Source organism: Heptranchias perlo, chromosome 14 (assembly GCF_035084215.1).
Source record: "Heptranchias perlo isolate sHepPer1 chromosome 14, sHepPer1.hap1, whole genome shotgun sequence".
NCBI lineage: Eukaryota > Metazoa > Chordata > Chondrichthyes > Hexanchiformes > Hexanchidae > Heptranchias > Heptranchias perlo.
Genome location: NC_090338.1, coordinates 66,051,893 through 66,075,244, shown reverse-complemented (window position 1 = coordinate 66,075,244; position 23,352 = coordinate 66,051,893). Strand labels below are relative to the sequence as shown.

Below are 23,352 nucleotides of genomic sequence, written 5' to 3'. Positions count from 1 at the left end.
AGTCATTCAACTTCCGCTCATCTCTCCATTGATGTGATAGGAAATCACTGGGAATTCAGTATGATGTGATTGTGTGTGCAATTTTGATACTTGAACAAAGAAAAATAGCAAGCGGTACGGTTGTAGAATCATCTTTCCTAACTTGGTCTGCATCGGAAGAGAACGTTTGGATAAAGCCAGTTGTTCTCCAATTACTCACCCTCCTGTTCAAATGGCAGAATTTTCACAGGGCACAGCCCACTGACACCAATTTTCTGCCCGTCGTGAATCAACTACACGGCCCAAGAAAGATTAAATGCAGTTAACGCATTTAACACAGAAAACAGAGTAGGAGGTTAAAAGTTGTAACTCAGATTGGCAAAGGGTGGGAAGTGGTGTTCCACAGTGTGCGGTGCTGGGACCACTGTTGTTCACTATTTACATAAACGATTTGGACTCTGCAATCAGAAGTATGATTTCAAATTTGCGGACGACACCAAATTGGGGGGTATAGTTAATACAGAGGAGGACTGTGACAAAATACAGGAAGACATTAATAAACTTACAGAATGGGAGTCTAATTGGCAAACGAATTTCAATATAGATAAGTGGGAGGTGGTACATTTTGGTAGGAATAATAAGGGGGCCACATACTACTTGAAAAATAAGAGTCTAAATGAGGTGGAGGAGCAGAGAGATCTGGGGGTACAGATGCACATATCACTAAAAGTAGTGACACAGGTTAATAACACCATTTTAAAAAAAGCAAACCAAGCACTGGGGTTCATTTCTAGAGGGATAGAATTGAAAAGCAGAGAGGTTATGTTAAACTTGTACAGAGCCTTGGTTAGACCACACTTGAAGTACTGTGAACACTTCTGGTCTCCATATTATAAAAAGGATATAGAGGCACTGGAGAAGGTGCAAAAAAGATTTACTAGGTTGATACCAGAACTGAGAGGTTATACCTATCAGGAAAGATTGAACAGGCTGGGGCTCTTTTCTCTAGAAAAGGGAAGATGGGTGAACTGATAAGAGGTCTTTAAGATTATGAAAGGGTTTGATAGGGTAGACTTAGAGAAGGTGTTTCCACTTGTGGGCGAGACTAGAACTGGGGACCATAAATATAAGAGAGCCATCAATAAACCCAATAGGGAATTCAGGAGAAACATCTTTACCCAAAGAGTGGTTAGACTGTGGAACTCGCTACCACAAAGAGTAGTTGAGGCGATTAGCATAGATGCATTTAAAGGGAAGCTAGATAAGCACATGAGGGAGAAGGAAATAGAAGAATATGATGATGGGGTTAGATGAAGTAGGGAGGGGGAAGGCTTATGTGGAGTGTAAACACTGGTATTAACCTGTTTCTGTGCTCTACACTCTACATTTGTATTGTACTCTGCTTGATTCTTGTCCCAAGAGTATTCCCATACCACGTGAGTTGGATCAAAATTGGATCTCTTGATTATCTGCTGGTTTCCATAATTAACTGAAGTTCTACTGTACAAGACCTGGTTGACACAGTGCTGTCACTTGTGGTAGTGGTGGGATCAGTTTGAGGCAATGAATTTAATATGGGACAGTTTTGAAACACAACCCCCCACCGCCCCCAAAAAAAATAGTGGATTGGAGTATGCTAAATGAACATGGTGACAACATTGGGAAATAATCCTTTTCCTGGTAACTTGGACTAAGAGCCTAGAATGCTCATTTTTCAAGGGATTCGGTATGTATAATTCCATTATCAATGGTTAAAAATTCTTAGTTTCCACTTGATCCTGCGATCAGTTCAGATTGAGAAACACTGAGTACTGAGGTTGTGAATGGCAATCCTTGTTTGACCTCGGAGTAATTTAAAAAAAAATAATTATTGGGATGTAGGCGTTGTTGGCGAGGCAGGCATTTATTGTCCATCCTTAGTTGCCCTTGAGAAAGTGGCGCTGGTCTGCCTTCTTGAACCGCTGCAGTCCATGTGTGAAGGTGCTCTCACAATGTTGCTTTGTAGTGGTTTGATATAACCGGACAGCTTGCTAGGTCACTTCAGAGCGCAGTTAAGCGTCAATCACATTGGTGTGGGACTGGAGTCACGTATAGATCAGACCGGGTAATGACAGCAGGTTTCCATCATTAAAGCACATTAGTGAACCAGTTGGGTTTTTAACTACAATCCGACAACTTCAGGTCACTTTTACTGGTACCAGATTTGTTTGTGTTTTTAGGTGTTTTAAACTGAATTTGCAAATTGTTATGATGGGATTTGAACTCCCATTCTCTAGATTATTATTCCAGGCCTCTGGATTACTAGTCCAGTAATTTAACTACTATGCTACCATACCCAATGCTAGAATGAAGTGTGAAAACACCCTTTTGCCCTTATACCCCTCAGTACAGATGCCTAAAATTGTCGCTGTGCTACAAGTTCTCGAGCAATGTGTCCTTTTACAGTGGGTGCCTACTATTATATTTTGGTTTAGGATTTTCATTTTTCTGGAATGGACCCAGAGGTACAGGGTGTCCATTAAACATCAGAAACATCCAGTTGCACTTGGTTTATGCAAAAGCAGGTCCTTGCTCCACAAAAGTTGTTCCAGATACTTGAAGTACTATTATTTTTGAACAGCTTTTTTTTTACTATATAATATTCTTTGAAAAACACCGGAGATATGTTTCAGCATTTAGAACGAGAGTTAATTTTGATGCTCACAAATTAATATTTTTTCACTTTTTTAAAAATCTAGAGTAAAGCTTAACCTTACCTGTGAGGATGTCCATATCAATTATAATAAAGTGGAGTGGGCAGGAATATCCAGTGACAAAACTGACGGAAGAGGACACGGTGCTGGACTTGAAGGAGACGATTAAAACTCTAACCGGGGTGCTGCCGGAACGTCAGAAGTTACTTGGCCTGAAAATCAAAGGTAGTGTTTGCTCACGTTTTACGTGCACGTGCAGATGGTTTCAGCTCAGGTAGGATACAAACGTTGTCAATGCTGAGTATATCTAGGTTTTAACAAATGCTTCCTGAGTGGAACCCGAGCCCATTCCAGATTGAGTTGGGAATAAATTTCAGAGTGAAAGGGGAAAACAATTGCAGGGAATGTGAGACAAAGAACTGCAAAAACATAAATTACCGAAAGCTAGTAGAGACGATGAGTAAAACTTTTTGTGTGAGCTGGTCGGTGTTAAGTATTCAGTTTTCAGAGGTACCTTGGAGTGTTCCTTTAAAAACAAAATTAATCGGAGAGCATAGTTGACGATAGTTTGACCCCCTTGTGACCTGAACCAGATATTCGTGTCTTTTGCATGTTTACCTCTTCAATCTCTCTGAACATGGACCAAGCAAACGGTTGGTGAGACGAGGTCTGATACGAATCAGTAAGCTGCTTTATTTCACAGCAGAGACATGCCTACATCCAGGCAGTTATGATCAGACTCACTCAATTAAATCATTACAACTTGTCTTTTGTGTAATAATACAAAATAATGAACACACTATGCTTCCCCACTTCAACAGGCATCATGGTATCATCATAGGTGGAGGAGGCCATTCAGCCCATTGTGCCTGTGCTGGCTCTTTGAAAGAACTATCCATTTAGTCCCATTCCCCTGCTCTTTCCCCATAGCTCTAAATTTTTTGCCTTTAAATATTTATCTGATTCCCTTTTGAAAGTTACTATTGACTCTGCGACCATTACCCTTTCAGGCAGTGCATTCCAGATCATTACAACTCGCTGCGTAAAAAAAATATTTCCTCACGTTGCCTCTGGTTCTTTTGCCAGTCACCTTAAATCTCTGTTCTCTGGTTACCGACCCTGCTGCCACTGGAAACAGTTTCTCCTTATGTACTCTGTCAAAACTCCTCATGATTTTGAACACGCCTATCAAATCTCCCCATAACTTTGTTCTAAGGATAACAACCACAGATTCTCCATTCTCTCCACATAACTGAAGTCCCTCATCCCTGGTACCATTCCAGTAAATCTCTTCTGCACCCTTTCTAAGGCCTTGACATCTTTCCTAGAGTGTGGTGCCCAGAATTGAACACAATACTCCAGCTGCGGCCTAACCAGTGTTACAAAGAATGTACAGCACAGAAACAGGCCATTCGACCCAACAGGTCTATGCTGGTGTTTGTGCTCCATGTGACCCTCCTCCCACCCTTCATCAAACCCTGTGAACATATCCTTCTATTTCCTTCTCCCTCATGTGTTTATCTAGCTTCCCCATAAATGCATCTATGCTATTCGCCTCAACTACTCCTTGTGGTAGTGAGTTCCACATTCTTACCACTCTCTGGGTAAAGAAGTTTCTCCTGAATTCCCCATTGGATTTGTTAGTGACTATCTTATATTTATGGTCTCTAGTTCGGGTCTCCCCTGCAAGTGGAAACATCATCTTTACGTCTACCTTTCATAATCTTAAAGATCTTTATCAGGTCAACCCTCAGTCTTTTTTCTAGAGAAAATAGCCCCAGCCTATTCAATCTTTCCTGATAGGTATAACCTCTCAGTTCTGGTATCATCCTAGTAAATCTTTTTTGCACCTTCTCCAGTGCCTCTATATCCTTTTTATAGTGTGGAGACCAGAACTGTTCGCAGTGCTCCAAGTGTGGTCTAACCAAGGTTCTGTACAGGTTTAACATAACTTCTCTGCTTTTCAATCCTATCCCTCTAGAAATGATCCCCAGTGTTTGGTTTGCTTTTTTTATGGTCTTATTAACCTGCGCTGCTATTTTTAGTGATTTGTGTATCTGTACCCTTAAATCTCTCTGCTCTGTTTATACTCTTACTTTCCAAGGAATATGAGACCTCCTTATTATTCCTGCCAAAATGTATCACCTCGCACTTATCTATATTTAAATTAATTTGTTAATTACACGCCCATTCTGCAAGTTTATTAATGTCTTCCTGTATCTTGTCGCAGTCCTCCTCAGTATTAACTATACCCCCCAATTTGGTGTCTTCTGCAAATTTTGAAATTGTGCTGCCGATTCCTGAGTCCAAATCGTTTATGTAAATGATGAACAACAGTGGTCCCAGCACCGATCCTTGTGGAACACCTTGTCCCACCTTTTGCCAGTTTGAGTAACTACATTTAACCCTACTCTCTTTTTCTAGTTTGTAGCCAGCTTGCTATCCATTCTGCTACTTATCCCCTGACTTCACTTTAGTCATGAGTATACTATGTGGTACCTTATCGAAGGCCTTTTGAAAATCCAAATATATTACATCTATTGCATTGCCCTTGTTTTATAAAGGTTTAGCATAACTTCCTTGCTCTTGTACTCTATGCCTCTATTAACAAAGCCCAGGAACCCATATACTTTTTTAACAGCCTTCTCAACTTGTCCTGCCACCTTCAAAGATTTGTGTACATAAACCCCCATGTCTCTCTCTACCTGCACATCCTTTAAAATTGTACCATTTAGTTTATATTGCCTCTCCTCATTCTTCCTACCAAAATGAATCACTTCACACTTCTCTGTGTTAAATTTCATCATGTGGAGATGCCGGTGATGGACTGGGGTTGACAATTGTAAACAATTTTACAACACCAAGTTATAGTCCAGCAATTTTATTTTAAATTCACAAGCTTTCGGAGGCTACCTCCTTCCTCAGGTGAACGATGTGGAAATCGTTCACCTGAGGAAGGAGGTAGCCTCCGAAAGCTTGTGAATTTAAAATAAATTCATCGTTCACCTGAGGAAGGAGGTAGCCTCCGAAAGCTTGTGAATTTAAAATAAAATTGCTGGACTATAACTTGGTGTTGTAAAATTGTTTACAATTAAATTTCATCAGCCATGTGTCTGCTCATTTCACCAGTCTGTCTATGTCCTCCTGGAGTCTGTAACTATCCTCCACATTGTTGACTATATTTCCAAGTTTCATATCATCTGCAAACTTTGAAATTAAACCCTCTATACCCAAGTCCAGGTCATTAATGTATATCAAAGGGAGCAGTGGTCCTAATGGAGCAGTGGACTCCTGGGGAACACCACTGTATACTTCCCTCCAGTCTGAAAAACAACCGTTCATCACTAATCTCTGCTTTCTGTCGCTTAGCCAATTTTGTGTCCACGCAGCCACTGTCCCTTTAATCTCATGGACTTTAATTTTGCTAACTAGTCTATTACATGGTAATAGCTCTGGCTTGACTTAAAAAAAAATTGTGATTGCTCTCCTACATTCCAAGCTTCTTGCAACCTTTGCCTGGCTGCCATGTAGCATTCTGTTTCAAAAACCTTACTGACTGATTGACTCTTTGTCTCAGTTTTGATTCTTGCTATTCACAGTCAGAAAGGAAAGGACTGTCAGATCCCCTGCTTAGCACCTGGGAACCAGTGGCTCCAACACAATGGGTATGAGGTCTTGGCAATTACCGAGACAAACTAACAAGTTGCTTATTATTCAGTCTATAGGGAAACAACATCAAAGCTAGCTCATTAGCATGTTAACCAACAATTGTCTCCGAGCCTTTTTTCTTTAACTTGCGTGAATGCGGTATGCTTTAAAACTCCACATTTAAAGCTAACATTTTTTAAAAAACTTTTCTGTGGAAAAATGATCAAAAGATTTCAAAACGTGACACATGGTTCAATTGAAATTGCGTTACAATAGCACTGGGATGTTCAAACTGTGGACCATGGGCTGTACTGGCTCATAAATCCCAGGCACCTCCAGTCCTATTTGAGCTTACGTTTCTTACTCGCTGGTTTGTCCTGTTTGAATTTTGTGGGCCTGGTTGTTTGGAAAAGGCTTTTCTTTTGGTTGTTGCCTTATTGGTGGATAAATCTTAAAATCATAACACCAAGATCGCTGATTCCTCTTCTCTCTCTTCACAGGTAAAGCTGCAGAAGATGACCTCAAGCTGGGCGTGCTTAAACTGAAACCAAATACTAAGATTATGATGATGGGCAGTAGGGAGGAGTGCCTGGTAGGGAACAGATATTCCAAACACAATTGACTGGCAAAAATTGTAGTGATTAACATGTACACATTGTTTTATTAAAAAAAAAGGATGTGCACGTTGGAAATCTGAAATGAAGAATTAATTTGCTGGACATGCAAAAGCTCTGTTAGCTTCTGGTAAAGGAAAAGACTGATTAATGCTTTGGCTGGATGTGTTTTGTTAGAACTAATTCTGAGTTTCAGTCTGAAATGTTAACCTGCCTTTTCTTCACCCAAGAATCACCAGATCTGCTGCATAGTTACAGCACTGATTGTAACTAATTTCTTTCCGTACCAGAGTCTTCAAACATTTAAAACAAAACCTTTGTTTTACACAGTTTTCTGTGGATGTCGAATGCTAGCGAACGCATGCTTCAGTGTAGAAAACTGGAAGTTGCTGCAGAGAGGTCCTTCTTTTCTCTCTGACAGTATCTGGATGGATGGTGCACGCTGGGACCATGGCTCAGGCCCCAAGGAAGGTTTAGTGAGGTTGGCTTGGGAGGGGGAGGGGCAGCTGCTATGTGTGGGACCAAGGTTGCCCACAGGGTGGCAGGGACGGGTTCAGTAGTAACCACTGAGAAAGCATTAGCTGGGAGATGTTCCTATTAGGAAAGTTAGCAGTCATGTGGTTCAGGTTGCTGAAAATGGACCTGTACACTAGCTTTTAGTGATTTCTGTGCTTGGACCCCTAAATCTTTCTGCTCCTCCACAATTCCTAGCTTCACACCAAATACTCTGATCTACCTTTCTTAGGTCCAAAATGGATGACCTCACACTTCCCCACATTGAACTCCATCTGCACAGTTTCACCCACTCACTTAATCTATCAATGTCCCTTTTGCAACTTTCTGTTCCCAGCTACACTATTTACTGTGCCACCTAACTTGGTGTCATCAGCAAACTTGGATATACAGCTCTCTTTTCCTTCATCGAAGTCATTTATAAATATAGTGGAAAAACTGAGGCCCCAGTACAGATCCCTGGGGGACACCACCAGTCACATCCTGCCAATTTGAGTACATAACCATTATCTCTGCTCTCTGTCTCCTACCTCCTAACCAATTCCCTACCCATGTCAAAAGGTTGCCTCCAATTCCATGCGCTCTCATTTTTGTTAACAGTCTCTTATGTAGAACCTTATTGAATGCCTTCTGGAAGTCTAAATAAATAACACCTATAGACACCCCCTTATCTACCACATTAGTTACCTCCTCAAAAAATTCAACTAGGTTAGTTAGACATAACTTAACTTTTACAAACCCTTGTTGGCTCTCTGATCAGTTCATGTTTGTCCAAGTGCTCAGTCACTCTGTCCCCAGTAACAAATTCTAGTAATTTCCCCACAACAGACGTTAGATTAATAAGCCTATGATTTCCTAGTTTATCTCTCCTAACCTTAAATAATGCAATGCCATTAGTAATTTTCCAATTCAAAATCCATTTCTGAATCAAGAGTGTTTTGGAAGATCATGACGAGAGCATCTACAATTTCCTCACCTTTTAATACCCTGGGGTGGAAACCATCAGGTCCTGGGGATTTGTCTATCTTTAGTCTCATTATTTTCTCCATTACCATTTTTTTAAACATGCATTAAATTGAGTAAATTTCTCCCCATCTTTTGATTTTCAGTATCCCTTGCATCTGTCTTTAAGGAGCTAACATTACTTTTAGCTACCTTTGTTCTCTTAATATACTTGTAAAAACCTTTAGTGTTGTCCTTGATATCCGTCGCAAGTTTTTTCTTGTATTCCCTTTTTGCAGCTCTTACTATTTTCTTTGTGTCCATTTGCTGTTCTTTATATCTTTCCCATTCCGCGGGATCTGTACTGTTCTTTGCATTCATATAAGCCCTTTTAGTTTTATATTACGGAATCGTAGAAAGGTTACAGCAGGGAAGGAAGCCATTCAGCCCATCGAGTCCGTGCCGGCTCTATGCAAGAGCAAACCAACTTTCCCACTATCCCGCCCTTTCCCCGTAGCCCTGCAATTTTTTCCTTTCAAGTACTTATCCAGTTCCCTTTTGAAAGCCATGATTGAATCTGCCTCCACCACCCCCTCGGGCAGTGCATTCTAGATCCTAACCACTCGCTGTGTGTAAAAAAAAAAAAAGTTTTTCCTCATGTCACCTTTGGTTCTTTTGCCAATCACCTTAAATCTATGTCCTCTGGTTCTTGACCTTTCTGCCAATGGGAACAGTTTCTCTCTATTTACTCTGTCTAGACCGTTCATGATTTTGAATACCTCTATCAAGTCTCCTCACAACCTTCTCTGTTCCAAGGAGAACAAGCCCAGCTTCTCCAGTCTATCCACGTAACTGAAGTCCCTCATCCCTGGAATCATTCTAGTAAATCTCTTCTGTACCCTCTCGAAGGCCTTCACACCCTTCCTAAAGTGCAGTGCCCAGAACTGGACACAATACTCCAGTTGTGGCCGAAGCAGTGATTTATAAAGGTTCATCATAACTTCCTTGCTTTTGTACTCTATGCCTCTATTTATAAAGCCCGGGATCCCGTATGCTTTTTTAACCACTTTCTCAAACTGCCCTGCCACCTTCAACGATTTGTATACATATACCCCCAGATCTCTCTGTTCCTGTACCCCTTTTAGAATTGTGCCCTTTAGTTTATATTGTCTCTTCTCGTTCTTCCTGCCGAAACGTATCATTTCGCATTTTCCTTTGTTAAATTTCATCTGCCACTGTCTGCCCATGCCACCAACCTGTCTATATCCTCTTGAAGTCTATCACTGTCCTCCTCACTGTTCACTGCACTTCCAAGTTTTGTGTCATCTGCACATTTGGAAATTGTGCTCTGTGCACCCAAGTCATTAATATATATCAAGGAAAGCAGTGGTTCCAGTACTGACCCTTGGGGAACACCACTGTACTCCTCCCTCCCACTGTTAATCTTTAGTTTTATCCATTAATAGTTCTGCCCAGTCTACTGTGGTCAATTTCTGCCTCATTCCTCCTTACCTAAATTTAAAACTTTAGTTTGGGACTCGCCTGTCTCCCTCTCAAACCTAATATCGAATTCTATCATATTATGGTCACTGTTAGCTAGGTTGTTGACTAATTCGGGCTCATTACTCATCACTAAATCTAATGTGATGTGGAGATGCCGGTGATGGACTGGGGTGTACAAATGTAAGGAATCTTACAACACCAGGTTATAGTCCAACAGTTTTATTTGAAAATCACAAGCTTTCGGAGGCTTTCTCCTTCGTCAGGTGTGTGTGGGATTCCTTGAAATTTATTGCATATGTAGACAGAGAACAATGCCTGGTGATTACAGATAATCTTTCCAACTGCCCATTATCAAGGCAATCAAAAGAATTGAATAGTGTTCAGACAGAGAGACATTAGATACAAGACTACTGAATATACAAACGGCCAGAACCAAAGACAGAGAGAGAGAGAGAGAAACATCCAAAAGGAAGAGAAAGAGAGAGAATGAACAGTTGTATTAAAAACAGATAACTTTTTTTTCGCTGGTGGGGTTACGTGTAGCGTGACATGAACCCAAGATCCCGGTTGAGGCCGTCCTCATGGGTGCGGAACTTGGCTATCAATTTCTGCTCGACGATTTTGCGTTGTCGTTGTGTCTCGAAGGCCGCCTTGGAGAACGCTTACCCGAAGATCGGTGGCTGAATGTCCTTGACTGCTGAAGTGTTCCGGAATACAACTGGTCATTCTCTCTCTTTCTCTTCCTTTCGGATGTTTCTCTCTCTCTCTGTCTTTGGTTCTGGGCGATTTAATAAAGGTCTTCCAGATTAGGAATTGTAAACAATTTTACAACACCAAGTTATAGTCCAGCAATTTTATTTTAAATTCACAAGCTTTCGGAGATTTTCTCCTTCCTCAGGCAAATGTTTCAAGATCTCCTTGAAGCCTACGCATTTATACATATTGAACAATAATACATGGTGTTTACAGACTGCCCCTGCAACTGCCCGTTGCCAAGGCAATCACCGTGTTCAGACAGAGAGGTGTTACCTGCAGAACCTCCGAATACACATTCAACAAAAAAACAAACAGGGAAAAAAAACAGAGAAAAAAAAACACAGAGAGAGGCAGAAACATCCGGAAGGCAGAGAGAGCCAGCAAATGACCCATTATATTAAAAACAGATAACATTTGTTCGCTGGTGGGGTAACGTGTAGCGTGACATGAACCCAAGATCCCGGTTGAGGCCGTCCTCATGGGTGCGGAACTTGGCTATCAATTTCTGCTCGACGATTTTGCGTTGTCGTGTGTCTCGAAGGCCGCCTTGGAGTACGCTTACCCGAAGGTCGGTGGATGAATGTCCATGACTGCTGAAGTGTTCCCCGACTGGGAGGGAACCCTCCTGTTTGGCGATTGTTGCGCGGTGTCCGTTCATCCGTTGTCGCAGCGTCTGCATGGTCTCTCCACATCTCCGGCATCTCCACATCAGATTAGGAAAGGTTAAGATGAGATAAATAGTGACAGATTATTCCACTGGTCAGGCAGACATTATCTTAAATTTATGCCCTTTCATTAATCAGTATGAGAATTAAAGAGGAAGTTAGAAAAAAATTCTTTACACAGAAGGTAGTTAGGATGTGAAATTCTTTGTCATAAACCATTGTTAAAGCAGACTCCACAATTTATTTTACCAAGAATATTACATTGTGGCTTGAAAATGAATATTGTAAAGTGTGAGGAATAAGCGAGAGAGTGGAAATAGACTAGGTGGAGAAAAACACCGACACAGATAGATGTGCTGTAACGTTCTCTGATTCACTATCCTCCCCCGACATCCACAAACGCACACTTTCCAGTGGGAGACGTTGAATAGCCACCAAGAGTCGGAATGCTGGCTGATCCCGCTCCTTCCTCACGCTGGGATGCAAAGGCCATTCGTAGTATCCCAAATCTTGCCCGGGTGAGATGAGCAAATTTGGCACAGATTGGGGATAGTACCAGGGGCCACATGAGTCTGTGTGTCTCAGTTACACACCGGGTAAGATCTACACCAGTGGAGGCACCTGGGCAAGCTCTACTTTTTTTTAGGCTATTCAAGTGTTAGTCAAGTTAGCGAATGTTAGCAGGATATTCAGCCATCAGAGGCATTACAGCCGAGCAGTTGGCGACCCTGTTGTGCACTTTTGCCTGGCTGAATGGGTAAGCAGACATCAGTTGCCAGATCCCAGCCAGTGCCAGTCTTGACCTAACCGGAAAGAGACAGCAGCCTGGGATTATTCAGATGCTGGATTTTTTTTTTTCATTTCCCTCCTTGCAGGGGATGAGTCTGACTTCTGCCCGGTGCCCTCCCTGATGGCACCTCAGAGCTCAGGACTTTCCACGTGGGTAACTGTTGGTAAGAACCTGTGGTACAACACTCTGGTGTCTGATGCTTTGTGTATTAACATATGATTATGTTGATTGATTGCTAATAGTTTGCACAGGAACTTTCATTGGATTTTCTTTGTGAGTAATACATTCCTTGTTCTGTTTGACGATGCTTGTGTTTCCCTTTTTTGCATTTTCTCCCCTGATGGTGCTGACCTGCCCAAGTGTCAGTCTTCATGTGTGAGCCTAGTCAGTGAGTGTTAGGCTAATCAGCTAGAGGGAATGTGGCAAAAATGTAGTATTTGGAATAAGAACAGAAAATGTTGGAAACACCCAGCAGGTCAGGCAGCATTTGTGGAGAAAGAAACAGAGTTAACCTTTCAGGTCCTTTCATCAGACCTTTTTACCGACCTGAAACGTTAACTCTGTTTCTCTCTCTCTCTCTCTCTCTCTCTCTTCACAGATGCTGCCTGACCTGCTGGGTGTTTCCAGCATTTCCTGTTCTTCAGATTTCCAACATAAATTTTAGTAGATTGAAAATAATTACCCGTCGGGCTTTACTGTTGTCACCCCAGACATGTTGCTGAAAGCTAACCTAGATCTCGAGGCTAGGATTAGAGACGCTCGAAAGGGAGGGGCACATGGGACTCTCCCATGAGAGTTACTAATCCGGAATAATCTAGAGTTAATAGAGTAGAATCCTTAACACGGATATTGCATTCGAGCTGATCCTGTTCTCACCCTATATCCAAATAGATGCACTTTCCAGCAGGGATCGCTGGATAGCAATTGTGAGTGGGAACTCTGGCTAATTCCACTCTCCACCCCCAGTAGCCCTGTGGACCGCTGCCACTGCTTTGACTGAGATCAGCTAACTCAGCACAGACCAGAAGTTGAGACTGGGCCCTTGCTGACTTGTATGGCTCCATATCATATCAGGCAGTGCCTTCACCCACTAGGCCATCAGAGCACTATCCCTTGTGGCCTTGTCTATATCTAAATCTCCCCTATAGAAGTGGTAATGTATCATTCTTGCGCTTGCTCCGCTGGACTTAATGCTCTGCACAGTTTTTACCAGATTGAGGGGATACTGATGACCATATGGATGTTAAAATCACCCCTCTTCCCCCGTTCAAAAAGCTTTAAATAACACTGCTGGTACGTGGTTACTGTCCTTTGGTGAAAGTTGCCCGAGTTAGTAATCTCAAACCAGGCACCAGATGAATTGTTGGTGCTTCATTGTTGTTCTCCTGCCATGGGAAGTGTGGGGACCATTACAAGCTGCTGAAATGTAGCCCATTCTGAGTCTGCCATTCTGAGCACAGTACCCTATGGCAGTGACCCGGGTGGACATGATCCACACAAGACTTTAGGCAGCCGCACAAGAGGAGGGCAATTTTGAAACTTTTGAATATATAGATTGCAATATTCCTCTCTTTTTTTCACTTTACGTTTAAATATGCGTTTATTTCGCTCAGGAGGAAGTACTGGCTCCGCCCCCCGACAATGACGATATTATCAATGACTTTGATATTGAGGAGGATGTTATAGAAGTAGAGAACAGGTACTGCATTTTTATTAACTTGTATGGACGATGGTCCCATCCTGGCAATCACGCTGTCATAAGAACATAAGAAATAGGTGCAGGAGTAGGCCATACGGCACCTCGAGCCTGCTCTGCCATTTAGTAAGATCATGGCTGATCTTCGCCTCAATTTCACTTTCTCACCCAATCCCCATATCCTTTGATTTCCTCTAGAGTCCAAAAATCTAACTATCTCAGCCTTGAATATACTCAACGACTAAGCATCCACAGCCCTCTGGGGTAGAGAATTCCAAAGATTCACAACCCTGAGTGAAGAAATTCTTCCTCATCTCAGTCGTGAATGGTGGTGGACAATTAAACAACTAACAGGAGGATGAGGCTCTGCAAACATCCCCATCCTCAATGATGGCGGAGTCCAGCATGTGAGTGCAAAAGACAAGGCTGAAGCGTTTGCAACCATCTTCAGCCAGAAGTGCTGAGTAGATGATCCATCTCGGCCTCCTCCCGATATCCCCACCATCACAGACGCCAGTCTTCAGCCAATTCGATTCACTCCACGTGATAGGGAACATAGGAACAGGAGTAGGCCATTCAGCCCCTCGTGCCTGCTCCGCCATTTGATAAGATCATGGCTGATCTGTGATCTAACTCCATATACCTGCCTTTGGACCATATCCCTTAATACCTTTGGTTGCCAAAAAGCTATCTATCTCACATTTAAATTTAGCAATTGAGCTAGTATCAGTTGCAGTTTGCAGAAGAGAGTTCCAAACTTGTACTACCCTTTGTGTGTAGAAATGTTTTCTAATCTCACTCCTGAAAGGTCTGGCTCTAATTTTTAGACTGTGCCCCCTACTCCTAAAATCCCCAACCAGCGGAAATAGTTTCTCTCTATCCACCATATCTGTTCCCCTTAATATCTTATAAACTTCGATCAGATCACCCCTTAACCTTCGAAACTCTAGAGAATGCAACCCCAATTTGTGTAATCTCTCCTCGTAACTTAACCCTTGAAGTCCGGGTATCATTCTAGTAAACCAACGCTGCACTCCCTCCAAAGCCAATATGTCCTCCCGAAGGTGCGGTGCCCAGAACTGCTCACAGTACTCCAGGTGCGGTCTAACCAGGGTTTTGTATAGCTGCAGCATAACTTCTGCCCCCTTGTACTCCAGTCCTCTAGATATAAAGGCCAGCATTCCATTAGCCTTATTGATTATTTTCTGCACTTGTTCATGACACTTCACTGATCTATGTACCTGAACCCTTAAGTCCCTTTGGACATCCACTGTTTTTAACTTTTTACCATTTAGAAAGTACCCTGTTCTATCCTTTTTTGATCCAAAGTGGATGACCTCACATTTGTCTACATAGAATTCCATTTGCCACAGTTTTGCCCATTCACCTAATCTGTCAATATCGCTTTGTAATTTTATGTTTTCATCGACACTGCTTACAATGCCACCAATCTTTGTGTCATCGGCAAACTTAGATATGAGGCTTTCTATGCCTTCATCTAAGTCGTTAATAAATATTATGAATAATTGAGGCCCCAAGACAGATCGATGCGGGACTCCACTAGTCACATCCTGCCAATGTGAGTACCGACCCATTATCCCTACTCTCTGTCGCCTTTCGTTCAGCCAATTTCCTAACCAAGTCCGTACTTTTCCCTCGATTTCATGGGCTTCTATCTTAGCTAACAGTCTCTTATGTGGACCTTATCAAGAAACGGCTGAGTGCACTGGATACAGCAAAGGCTATGGGCTCCGACAACATCCCGGCTGTAGTGCTGAAAACTTGTGCTCCAGAACTAGCTGCGCCTCTAGCCAAGCTGTTCCAGTACAGCTACAACACTGGCATCTACCCGACAATGTGGAAAATTGCCCAGGTATGTCCTGTCCACAAAAAGCAGGACAGATCCAATCCGGCCAATTACTGCCCCATCAGTCTACTCTCAATCATCAGCAAAGTGATGGAAGGCGTTGTCGACAGTGCTATCAATGTGGCACTTACTCACCAATAACCTGCTCACCGATGCTCAGTTTGGGTTCTGCCAGGACCACTCGGCACCAGAACTCATTACAGCCTTGGTCCAAACATGGACAAAAGAGCTGAATTCCAGAGGTGAGGTGAGAGTGACTGCCCTTGACATCAAGGCAGCATTTGACCGAGTGTGGCACCAAGGAGCCCTAGTAAAATTGAAGTCAATGGGAATCGGGGAAAACTCTCCAGTGGCTGGAGTCATACCTAGCACAAAGGAAGGTGGTAGTGGTTGTGGGAGGCCAAACATCTCAGCCCCAGGACATTTCTGCAGGAGTTCCTCAGGGCCGTGTCCTAGGCCCAACCATCTTCAGCTGCTTTATCAATGACCTTCCCTCCATCATAAGGTCAGAAATGGGGATGTTCGCTGATGATTGCACAGTGTTCAGTTCCATTCGCAACCCCTCAGATAATGAAGCAGTCCGAGCCCGCATGCAGCAAGACCTGGACAACATCCAGGCTTGGGCTGATAAGTGGCGAGTAACATTCGCGCCAGACAAGTGCCAGGCAATGATCATCTCCAACAAGAGAGGGTCTAACCACCTCCCCATGACATTCAACGGCATTACCATTGCCGAATCCCCCACCATCAACATCCTGGAGGTCACCGTTGACCAGAAACTTAACTGGACCAGCCACATAAATACTGTGGCTACAAGAGCAGATCAGAGGCTGAGTATTTTGCGACGAGTGACTCACCTCCTGACTCCCCAAAGCCTTTCCACAATCTACATGGCACAAGTCAGGAGTGTGATGGAATACTCTCCACTTGCCTGGATGAGTGCAGCTCCAACAACACTCAAGAAGCTCGACACCATCCAGGACAAAGCAGCCCGCTTGACTGACACCCCATCCACCACCCTAAACATTCACTCCCTTCACCACCGGCACACTGTGGCTGCAGTGTGTACCATCCACAGGATGCACCGCAGCAACTCGCCAAGGCTTCTTCGACAGCACCTCCTAAACCCGCGACCTCTACCACCTAGAAGGACGAGCAGCAGGCACATGGGAACAACACCACCTGCACGTTCCCCCTCCAAGTCACACACCATCCCGACTTGGAAAAATATCGCCGTTCCTTCATCGTCGCTGGGTCAAAATCCTGGAACTCCCTTCCTAACAGCACTGTGGGAGAACCTTCACCACACGGACTGCAGCGATTCAAGAAGGCGGCTCACCACCACCTTCTCAAGGGCAATTAAGGATCGGCAATAAATGCCGGCCTCGCCAGCGACATCCACATCCCATGAACGAATAATAAAAAAAAATGGCCGACCCCTTATCCTGTGACTATGCCCCCAAGTTCCAGACTCTCCAGCCATGGGAAACAACCTCTCAGCATTTACCCTGTCAAGCCCTCTCAGAATCTTGTGTGTTTCAATGAGATCACCTCTCATTCTTCTAAACTTCAGAGAGTGTAGGCCCATTCTATTCAATCTCTCCTCATAGGACAACCCTCTCTTCCCAGGAATCAATTTAGTAAACATTTGTTGCTTCCCCTCCAAGGCAAGTATATCCTTCCTTAGGTAAGGAAATCTAAACTGTACCCAGTACTCCAGGTGAGGTCTTGCCAAAGCCCTGTACAGTTCTAGTAAGTCTTCCTTACTCTTGTACTCCAACCCCCTTGCAATAAAGGCCAACATGCCATTCGCTTTTCTTATTGCTTGCTGCACCTGCATGCTAACTTTTTGTTTTTTTTGTACGAGGACACCCAAATCTCTCTGAACGCCAACAGTTAATAGTTTCTCACCATTTAAAAAATATTCTGTTTTTCTATTCTTCTTACCAAAGTGAATAACCTCACATTTCCCCACTTTATACTCCATATGCCACCTTCTTGCCCACTCACTTAACCTATCTATCTCTTTGTGACTCTTTGTGTCCTCCTCATAGCTTATTTTCCCACCTAGCTTTGTATCATCAGCAAACTTGGATACATTATACTCGGTTCCTTCATCTAAGTCATTAATATAGATTGTAAATAGCTGAGGCCCAAGCACTGATCTTTGCAGCACTCCACTAGTTACAGCCTGCCAACCTGAAAATGACCCGTTTATCCCTGTCTTTGTTAGTTTGAGTTAATGTTAGGTCGTGTTTTCACCAGAATTTCAGTGAAGTGTAATGGCGGATGTATGCAACATACAGCTGGATTTGAACCCAGATGTGAATGGGCAGTGTGTAATCCACTACACCATCCAGTTCCCCTCACAACTTGGATATAAAAATTGGTTGATTAGGCTTTTTCTGTTGGTAATTAACCTAGACATACAAACCAGTGGCTCTGGGGAAGGGAGGTAATGTGAGAGGGTAAGTGATCCTACTCCTTTCAGCAGAGGTTGCTTAATCATATTGAGCAAGAGATTATGTCTAATAAAGTTACTGGCAGTGTCCTGTTGGCTTTTGGTAGAGCTACCAGTAATTAATCTCTCATTTATTTTACGCTAGGGAAGAAAACTTGGCCAAAATCGCACGCAGAGTAAAAGATTACAAAATAGAGATGCTAAACCCATCTCGGGAAGGGAAAAAGCTGCTAGTTTTAGATGTCGACTACACGTTATTTGGTAAGTGCATTTGTCCGCTTTAAAAATGGTACACTGACTGTAAATTAACTTACCGCCGCCTGAATTGCTGACTTGTCTTTTCTAGCTTTCAAGAAGCACATATAACCTTTCATGTAATATCTGTAAATTTCCAATGACAAATCTTCAGAAAGTAAATTTGGACCATTATACAGGACATTGGTTTGTTTGTATTTAACTTGTTGTATTCTTCAGGTCTCTGGTTCTCAAAGGGTTAATACAAAGTCGGGAGCAGTTCAGTGACTGAGGCTTAGCTCTCTGTCCTATTTCCTCCTCACAGTGTGGCCGTTTTAGAGCGGTTGCAGAAGCATTAAAATTCCTTGAGATTTTCCCTCTTTCAGTTTCCTCATCTTAGTCCCTTCTCACCCGAAGGCAGTGACCTACGTCAGTGCACTTTGCCATGAGCAGCAGTGGCCCTCTGGCACCTCCTACAAACATACGAAAATGACGGGCAAGAAAGGACCAGCTGCCCTACACTCATGATGGCCAGAGCACCTTGACTAGACACTTCCTACCGCCCTACCCCCCCCCCCCCCCCCACTCCCGGCAGCCATGCAATCTCCTGGGAGAGGCAAAGTACCCAAGGCCAAAAAGGGGAGAAAAGTGCTGAAAAATTTGTCTCCGACCCCCTCAGGTGATCAAAATCAGACCAGGCGATCACATTGAGCAAGTGGCCATTCTTCTTCATGCCAGCAATAGGTTCAGCTTGAAAATGGAGGGGGAGAGCAAGGGCACCTGTTTTCACCAGATGTCTACATACATATTTCTCTCAGGCCTCACTGCCTGGTGATGTGAAGCAGGAACTCTGGCTGTTTTTATTATTATTATTCTTCCCTTGCCTGGGAACGTGGAGGACAACTGAGCATCTCCACTGCCATCTTGCCCGAGGTCAGATAATTTAGTGGAGGCTGGGTAGCTTACTGGTCGACATGGTTCATCGGGCATGTCAGGGAGGGTGGGGGGAGGGGGGAGCAACCCAGCCATGGATCCTGCTCTTTTTTTATTTTTCATTCATGAAATGTGGGCGTCACTGGCGAGGCCAGGATTTATTGCCCATACCTAATTGCCCTTGAGAAGGTGGTGGTGAGCGGCCGCCTTGAACCGCTGCAGTCCTTGTGGTGAAGGTACTTCCAAAGTGCTGTTAGGTAGGGAGTTCCAGGATTTTGACCCAGCGACAATGAAGGAACAGCGATATATTTCCAAGTCAGCATGGGGGTGTGTGACTTAGAGGGGGATGTGCAGGTGGTGGTGTTCCCATGCGCCTGCTGCCCTTGTCCTTCTAGGTGGTAGAGGTCGCAGGTTTGGGAGGTGCTGTCGAAGAAGCCTTGGTGAGTTGCTGCAGTGCATCTTGTAGATGGTACACACTGCAGCCACGGTGCACCAGTGATGGAGGGAGTGAATGCTTTGACTGATCGCCTTTCTGTGAATGCTGGTGGAAAGCAAGTGCGTGCATGGATGTCGGTGGAGGACAGTATTGGACTCAGCTATAATGTACTGTACAATTAAATAGTCTGCTGACACCCACTGTCAGTGCTTGGGTGAAGTACTTGCGGGTAATGTACCAGACAGTTAGTACTCTTGCCACTGAGTCAGAGGTTGTGGGCTCAAGCGCTATTCCAGCACTTGAGCACATGATCAAGCTGACACTCTGGTGCTGTACTGAGGGAGGACTTCACTGTCAAATGTCATGTCCTTCGAATAAGACACTAAATTGAGTTACTGCCTGCCTGTTGCTGGTGGTTCATAGAATCATAGAAGTTACAACATGGAAACAGGCCCTTCGGCCCAACATGTCCATGTCGCCCAGTTTATACCACTAAGCTAGTCCCAATTGCCTGCACTTGGCCCATATCCCTCTATACCCATCTTACCCATGTAACTGTCCAAATGCTTTTTAAAAGACAAAATTGTACCCGCCTCTACTACTGCCTCTGGCAGCTCGTTCCAGACACTCACCACCCTTTGAGTGAAAAAATTGCCCCTCTGGACCCTTTTGTATCTCTCCCCTCTCACCTTAAATCTATGCCCCCTCGTTATAGACTCCTCTACCTTTGGGAAAAGATTTTGACTATCGACCTTATCTATGCCCCTCATTATTTTATAGACTTCTATAAGATCACCCCTTAACCTCCTACTCTCCAGGGAAAAAAGTCCCAGTCTGTCTAACCTCTCCCTATAAGTCAAACCATCAAGTCCCGGTAGCATCCTAGTAAATCTTTTCTGCACTCTTTCTAGTTTAATAATATCCTTTCTATAATAGGGTGACCAGAACTGTACACAGTACTCCAAGTGTGGCCTCACCAATGCCCTGTACAACTTCAACAAGACATCCCAACTCCTGCATTCAATGTTCTGACCAATGAAACCAAGCATGCCGAATGCCTTCTTCACCACCCTATCCACCTGTTACTCCACTTTCAAGGAGCTATGAATCTGTACTCCTAGATCTCTTTGTTCTATAACTCTCCCCAACGCCCTACCATTAACGGAGTAGGTCCTGGCCCGATTCGATCTCCCAAAATGCATCACCTCACATTTATCTAAATTAAACTCCATCTGCCATTCATCGGCCCACTGGCCCAATTGATCAAGATCCCGTTGCAATCCTAGATAACCTTCTTCACTGTCCACAATGCCACCAATCTTGGTGTCATCTGCAAACTTACTAACCATGCCTCCTAAATTCTCATCCAAATCATTAATATAAATAACAAATAACAACGGACCCAGCACCGATCCCTGAGGCACACCGCTGGACACAGGCATCCAGTTTGAAAAACAACCCTCTACAACCACCCTCTGTCTTCTGTCGTCAAGCCAATTTTGTATCCAATTGGCTACCTCACCTTGGATCCCATGAGATTTTACCTTATGTAACAACCTACCATGCGGTACCTTGTCAAATGCTTTGCTGAAGTCCATGTAGACCACGTCTACTGCACAGCCCTCATCTATCTTCTTGGTTACCCCTTCAAAAAGCTCAATCAAATTCGTGAGACATGATTTTCCTCTCACAAAACAATGCTGACTGTTCCTAATTAGTCCCTGCCTCTCCAAATACCTGTAGATCCTGTCCCTCAGAATACCCTCTAACAACTTACCCACTATAGATGTCAGGCTCACTGGTCTGTAGTTCCCAGGCTTTTCCCTGCCGCCCTTCTTAAACAAAGGCACAACATTTGCTACCCTCCAATCTTCAGGCACCTCACCTGTAGCGGTGGATGATTCAAATATCTCTGCTAGGGGACCCGCAATTTCCTCCCTAACCTCCCATAACGTCCTGGGATACATTTCATCAGGTCCCGGAGATTTATCTACCTTGATGCGCGTTAAGACTTCCAGCACCTCCCTCTCTGTAATATGTACACTCCTCAAGACATCACTATTTATTTCCCCAAGTTCCCTAACATCCATGCCTTTCTCAACCGTAAATACCGATGTGAAATATTCATTCAGGATCTCACCCATTTCTTGTGGTTCCGCACATAGATGACCTTGTTGATCCTTAAGAGGCCCTACTCTCTCCCTAGTTACCCTTTTGCCCTTTATGTATTTGTAGAAGCTCTTTGGATTCACCTTTGCCTGATCTGCCAAAGCAATCTCATATCCCCTTTTTGCCCTCCTGATTTCTCTCTTAACTCTACTCCGGCAATCTCTATACTCTTCAAGGGATCCACTTGATCCCAGCTGCCTATGCATGTCATATGCCTCCTTCTTCTTTTTGACTAGTGCCTCAATCTCCCGAGTCATCCAAGGTTCCCTACTTCTACCAGCCTTGCCCTTCACTTTATAAGGAATGTGCTTACCCTGAACCCTGGTTAACACACTTTTGAAAGCCTCCCACTTACCAGATGTCCCTTTGCCTGCCAACAGACTCTCCCAATCAACTTCTGAAAGTTCCTGTCTAATAGCATCAAAATTGGCCTTTCCCCAATTTAGAATTTTAACTTTTGGGCCAGACCTATCCTTCTCCATAGCTATCTTAAAACTAATGGAATTATGATCACTTGTCCCAAAGTGATCCCTCACTAACACTTCTGTCACCTGCCCTTCCTTATTTCCCAAGAGGAGGTCAAGTTTTGCCCCCTCTCTAGTCGGGCCATCCACATACTGAATGAGAAATTCCTCCTGAATACACTCAACAAATTTCTCTCCATCCAAGCCCCTAATGCTATGGCTGTCCCAGTCAATGTTGGGAAAGTTAAAGTCCCCTACTATTACCACCCTATTTTTCTTGCAGCTGTCTGTAATCTCCTTACATATTTGCTCCTCAATTTCCCGTTGACTATTTGGGGGTCTGTAGTACAATCCTATCAAAGTGATCTCTCCCTTCTTATTTTTCAGTTCTACCCATATAGACTCAGTGGGCGAACCCTCGGATATATCCCCTCTCACTACTGCCGTGATGTTCTCCCTAATCAAGAACGCAACTCCCCCTCCTCTCTTACCTCCTGCTCTATCTTTCCTATAGCATCTGTACCCTGGAACATTGAGCTGCCAGTCCTGCCCCTCCAGTTGGACATTAAAGACTCTGGTACTATTTGAGGACGAGCAGGGAATTCTAGTGTTCTGGGCAACATTTCCACCCTCAACAAAAAACAATTAACAGATTGTTTGTTTCATCGCAGTCTTCGGGATGTTGCTGCATAGAATACGGCTGCTGTGTTTGCCTACATAAGTCACTGCACTCTTCAAAGTAATGTGTTACATGTGAACCGTTTGAGATGCATGACAAAGCTCTATATATTTGAAAGTCCTTTTGTAGCAATGAAAATTTATGTAATCTTCTACAGTAACATGTTTTTGCTTTTATGACATTTTTTCCTGCATATTTTATGAATTTTCTTTGCTCATTGAGATGCGATTGTAGGGAGATTTTTAACCTGTTTGTGCCCCTTGCAGTGCTCTCCACTCTACTGGGGAACATGAAGCTCCCTTAGCATTTC

The 23,352-nt window shown here is 43.6% G+C and overlaps 1 protein-coding gene across 1 annotated transcript in view; it reads left to right on the top strand.

Moving 5' to 3' along the window:
• The window catches only part of ublcp1 (ubiquitin-like domain containing CTD phosphatase 1), a 40,916-nt gene that overhangs the window by 3,449 nt on the left and 14,115 nt on the right, over window positions 1-23,352 (top strand). The window contains exons 2-5 of the mRNA XM_067996531.1: window positions 2,718-2,897; window positions 6,821-6,912; window positions 13,717-13,802; window positions 18,273-18,388. Of these exons, the coding sequence (XP_067852632.1) occupies window positions 2,744-2,897; window positions 6,821-6,912; window positions 13,717-13,802; window positions 18,273-18,388 (448 nt within the window). The 5' untranslated portion in view covers window positions 2,718-2,743. The remainder of the gene's footprint in view (window positions 1-2,717; window positions 2,898-6,820; window positions 6,913-13,716; window positions 13,803-18,272; window positions 18,389-23,352) is intronic.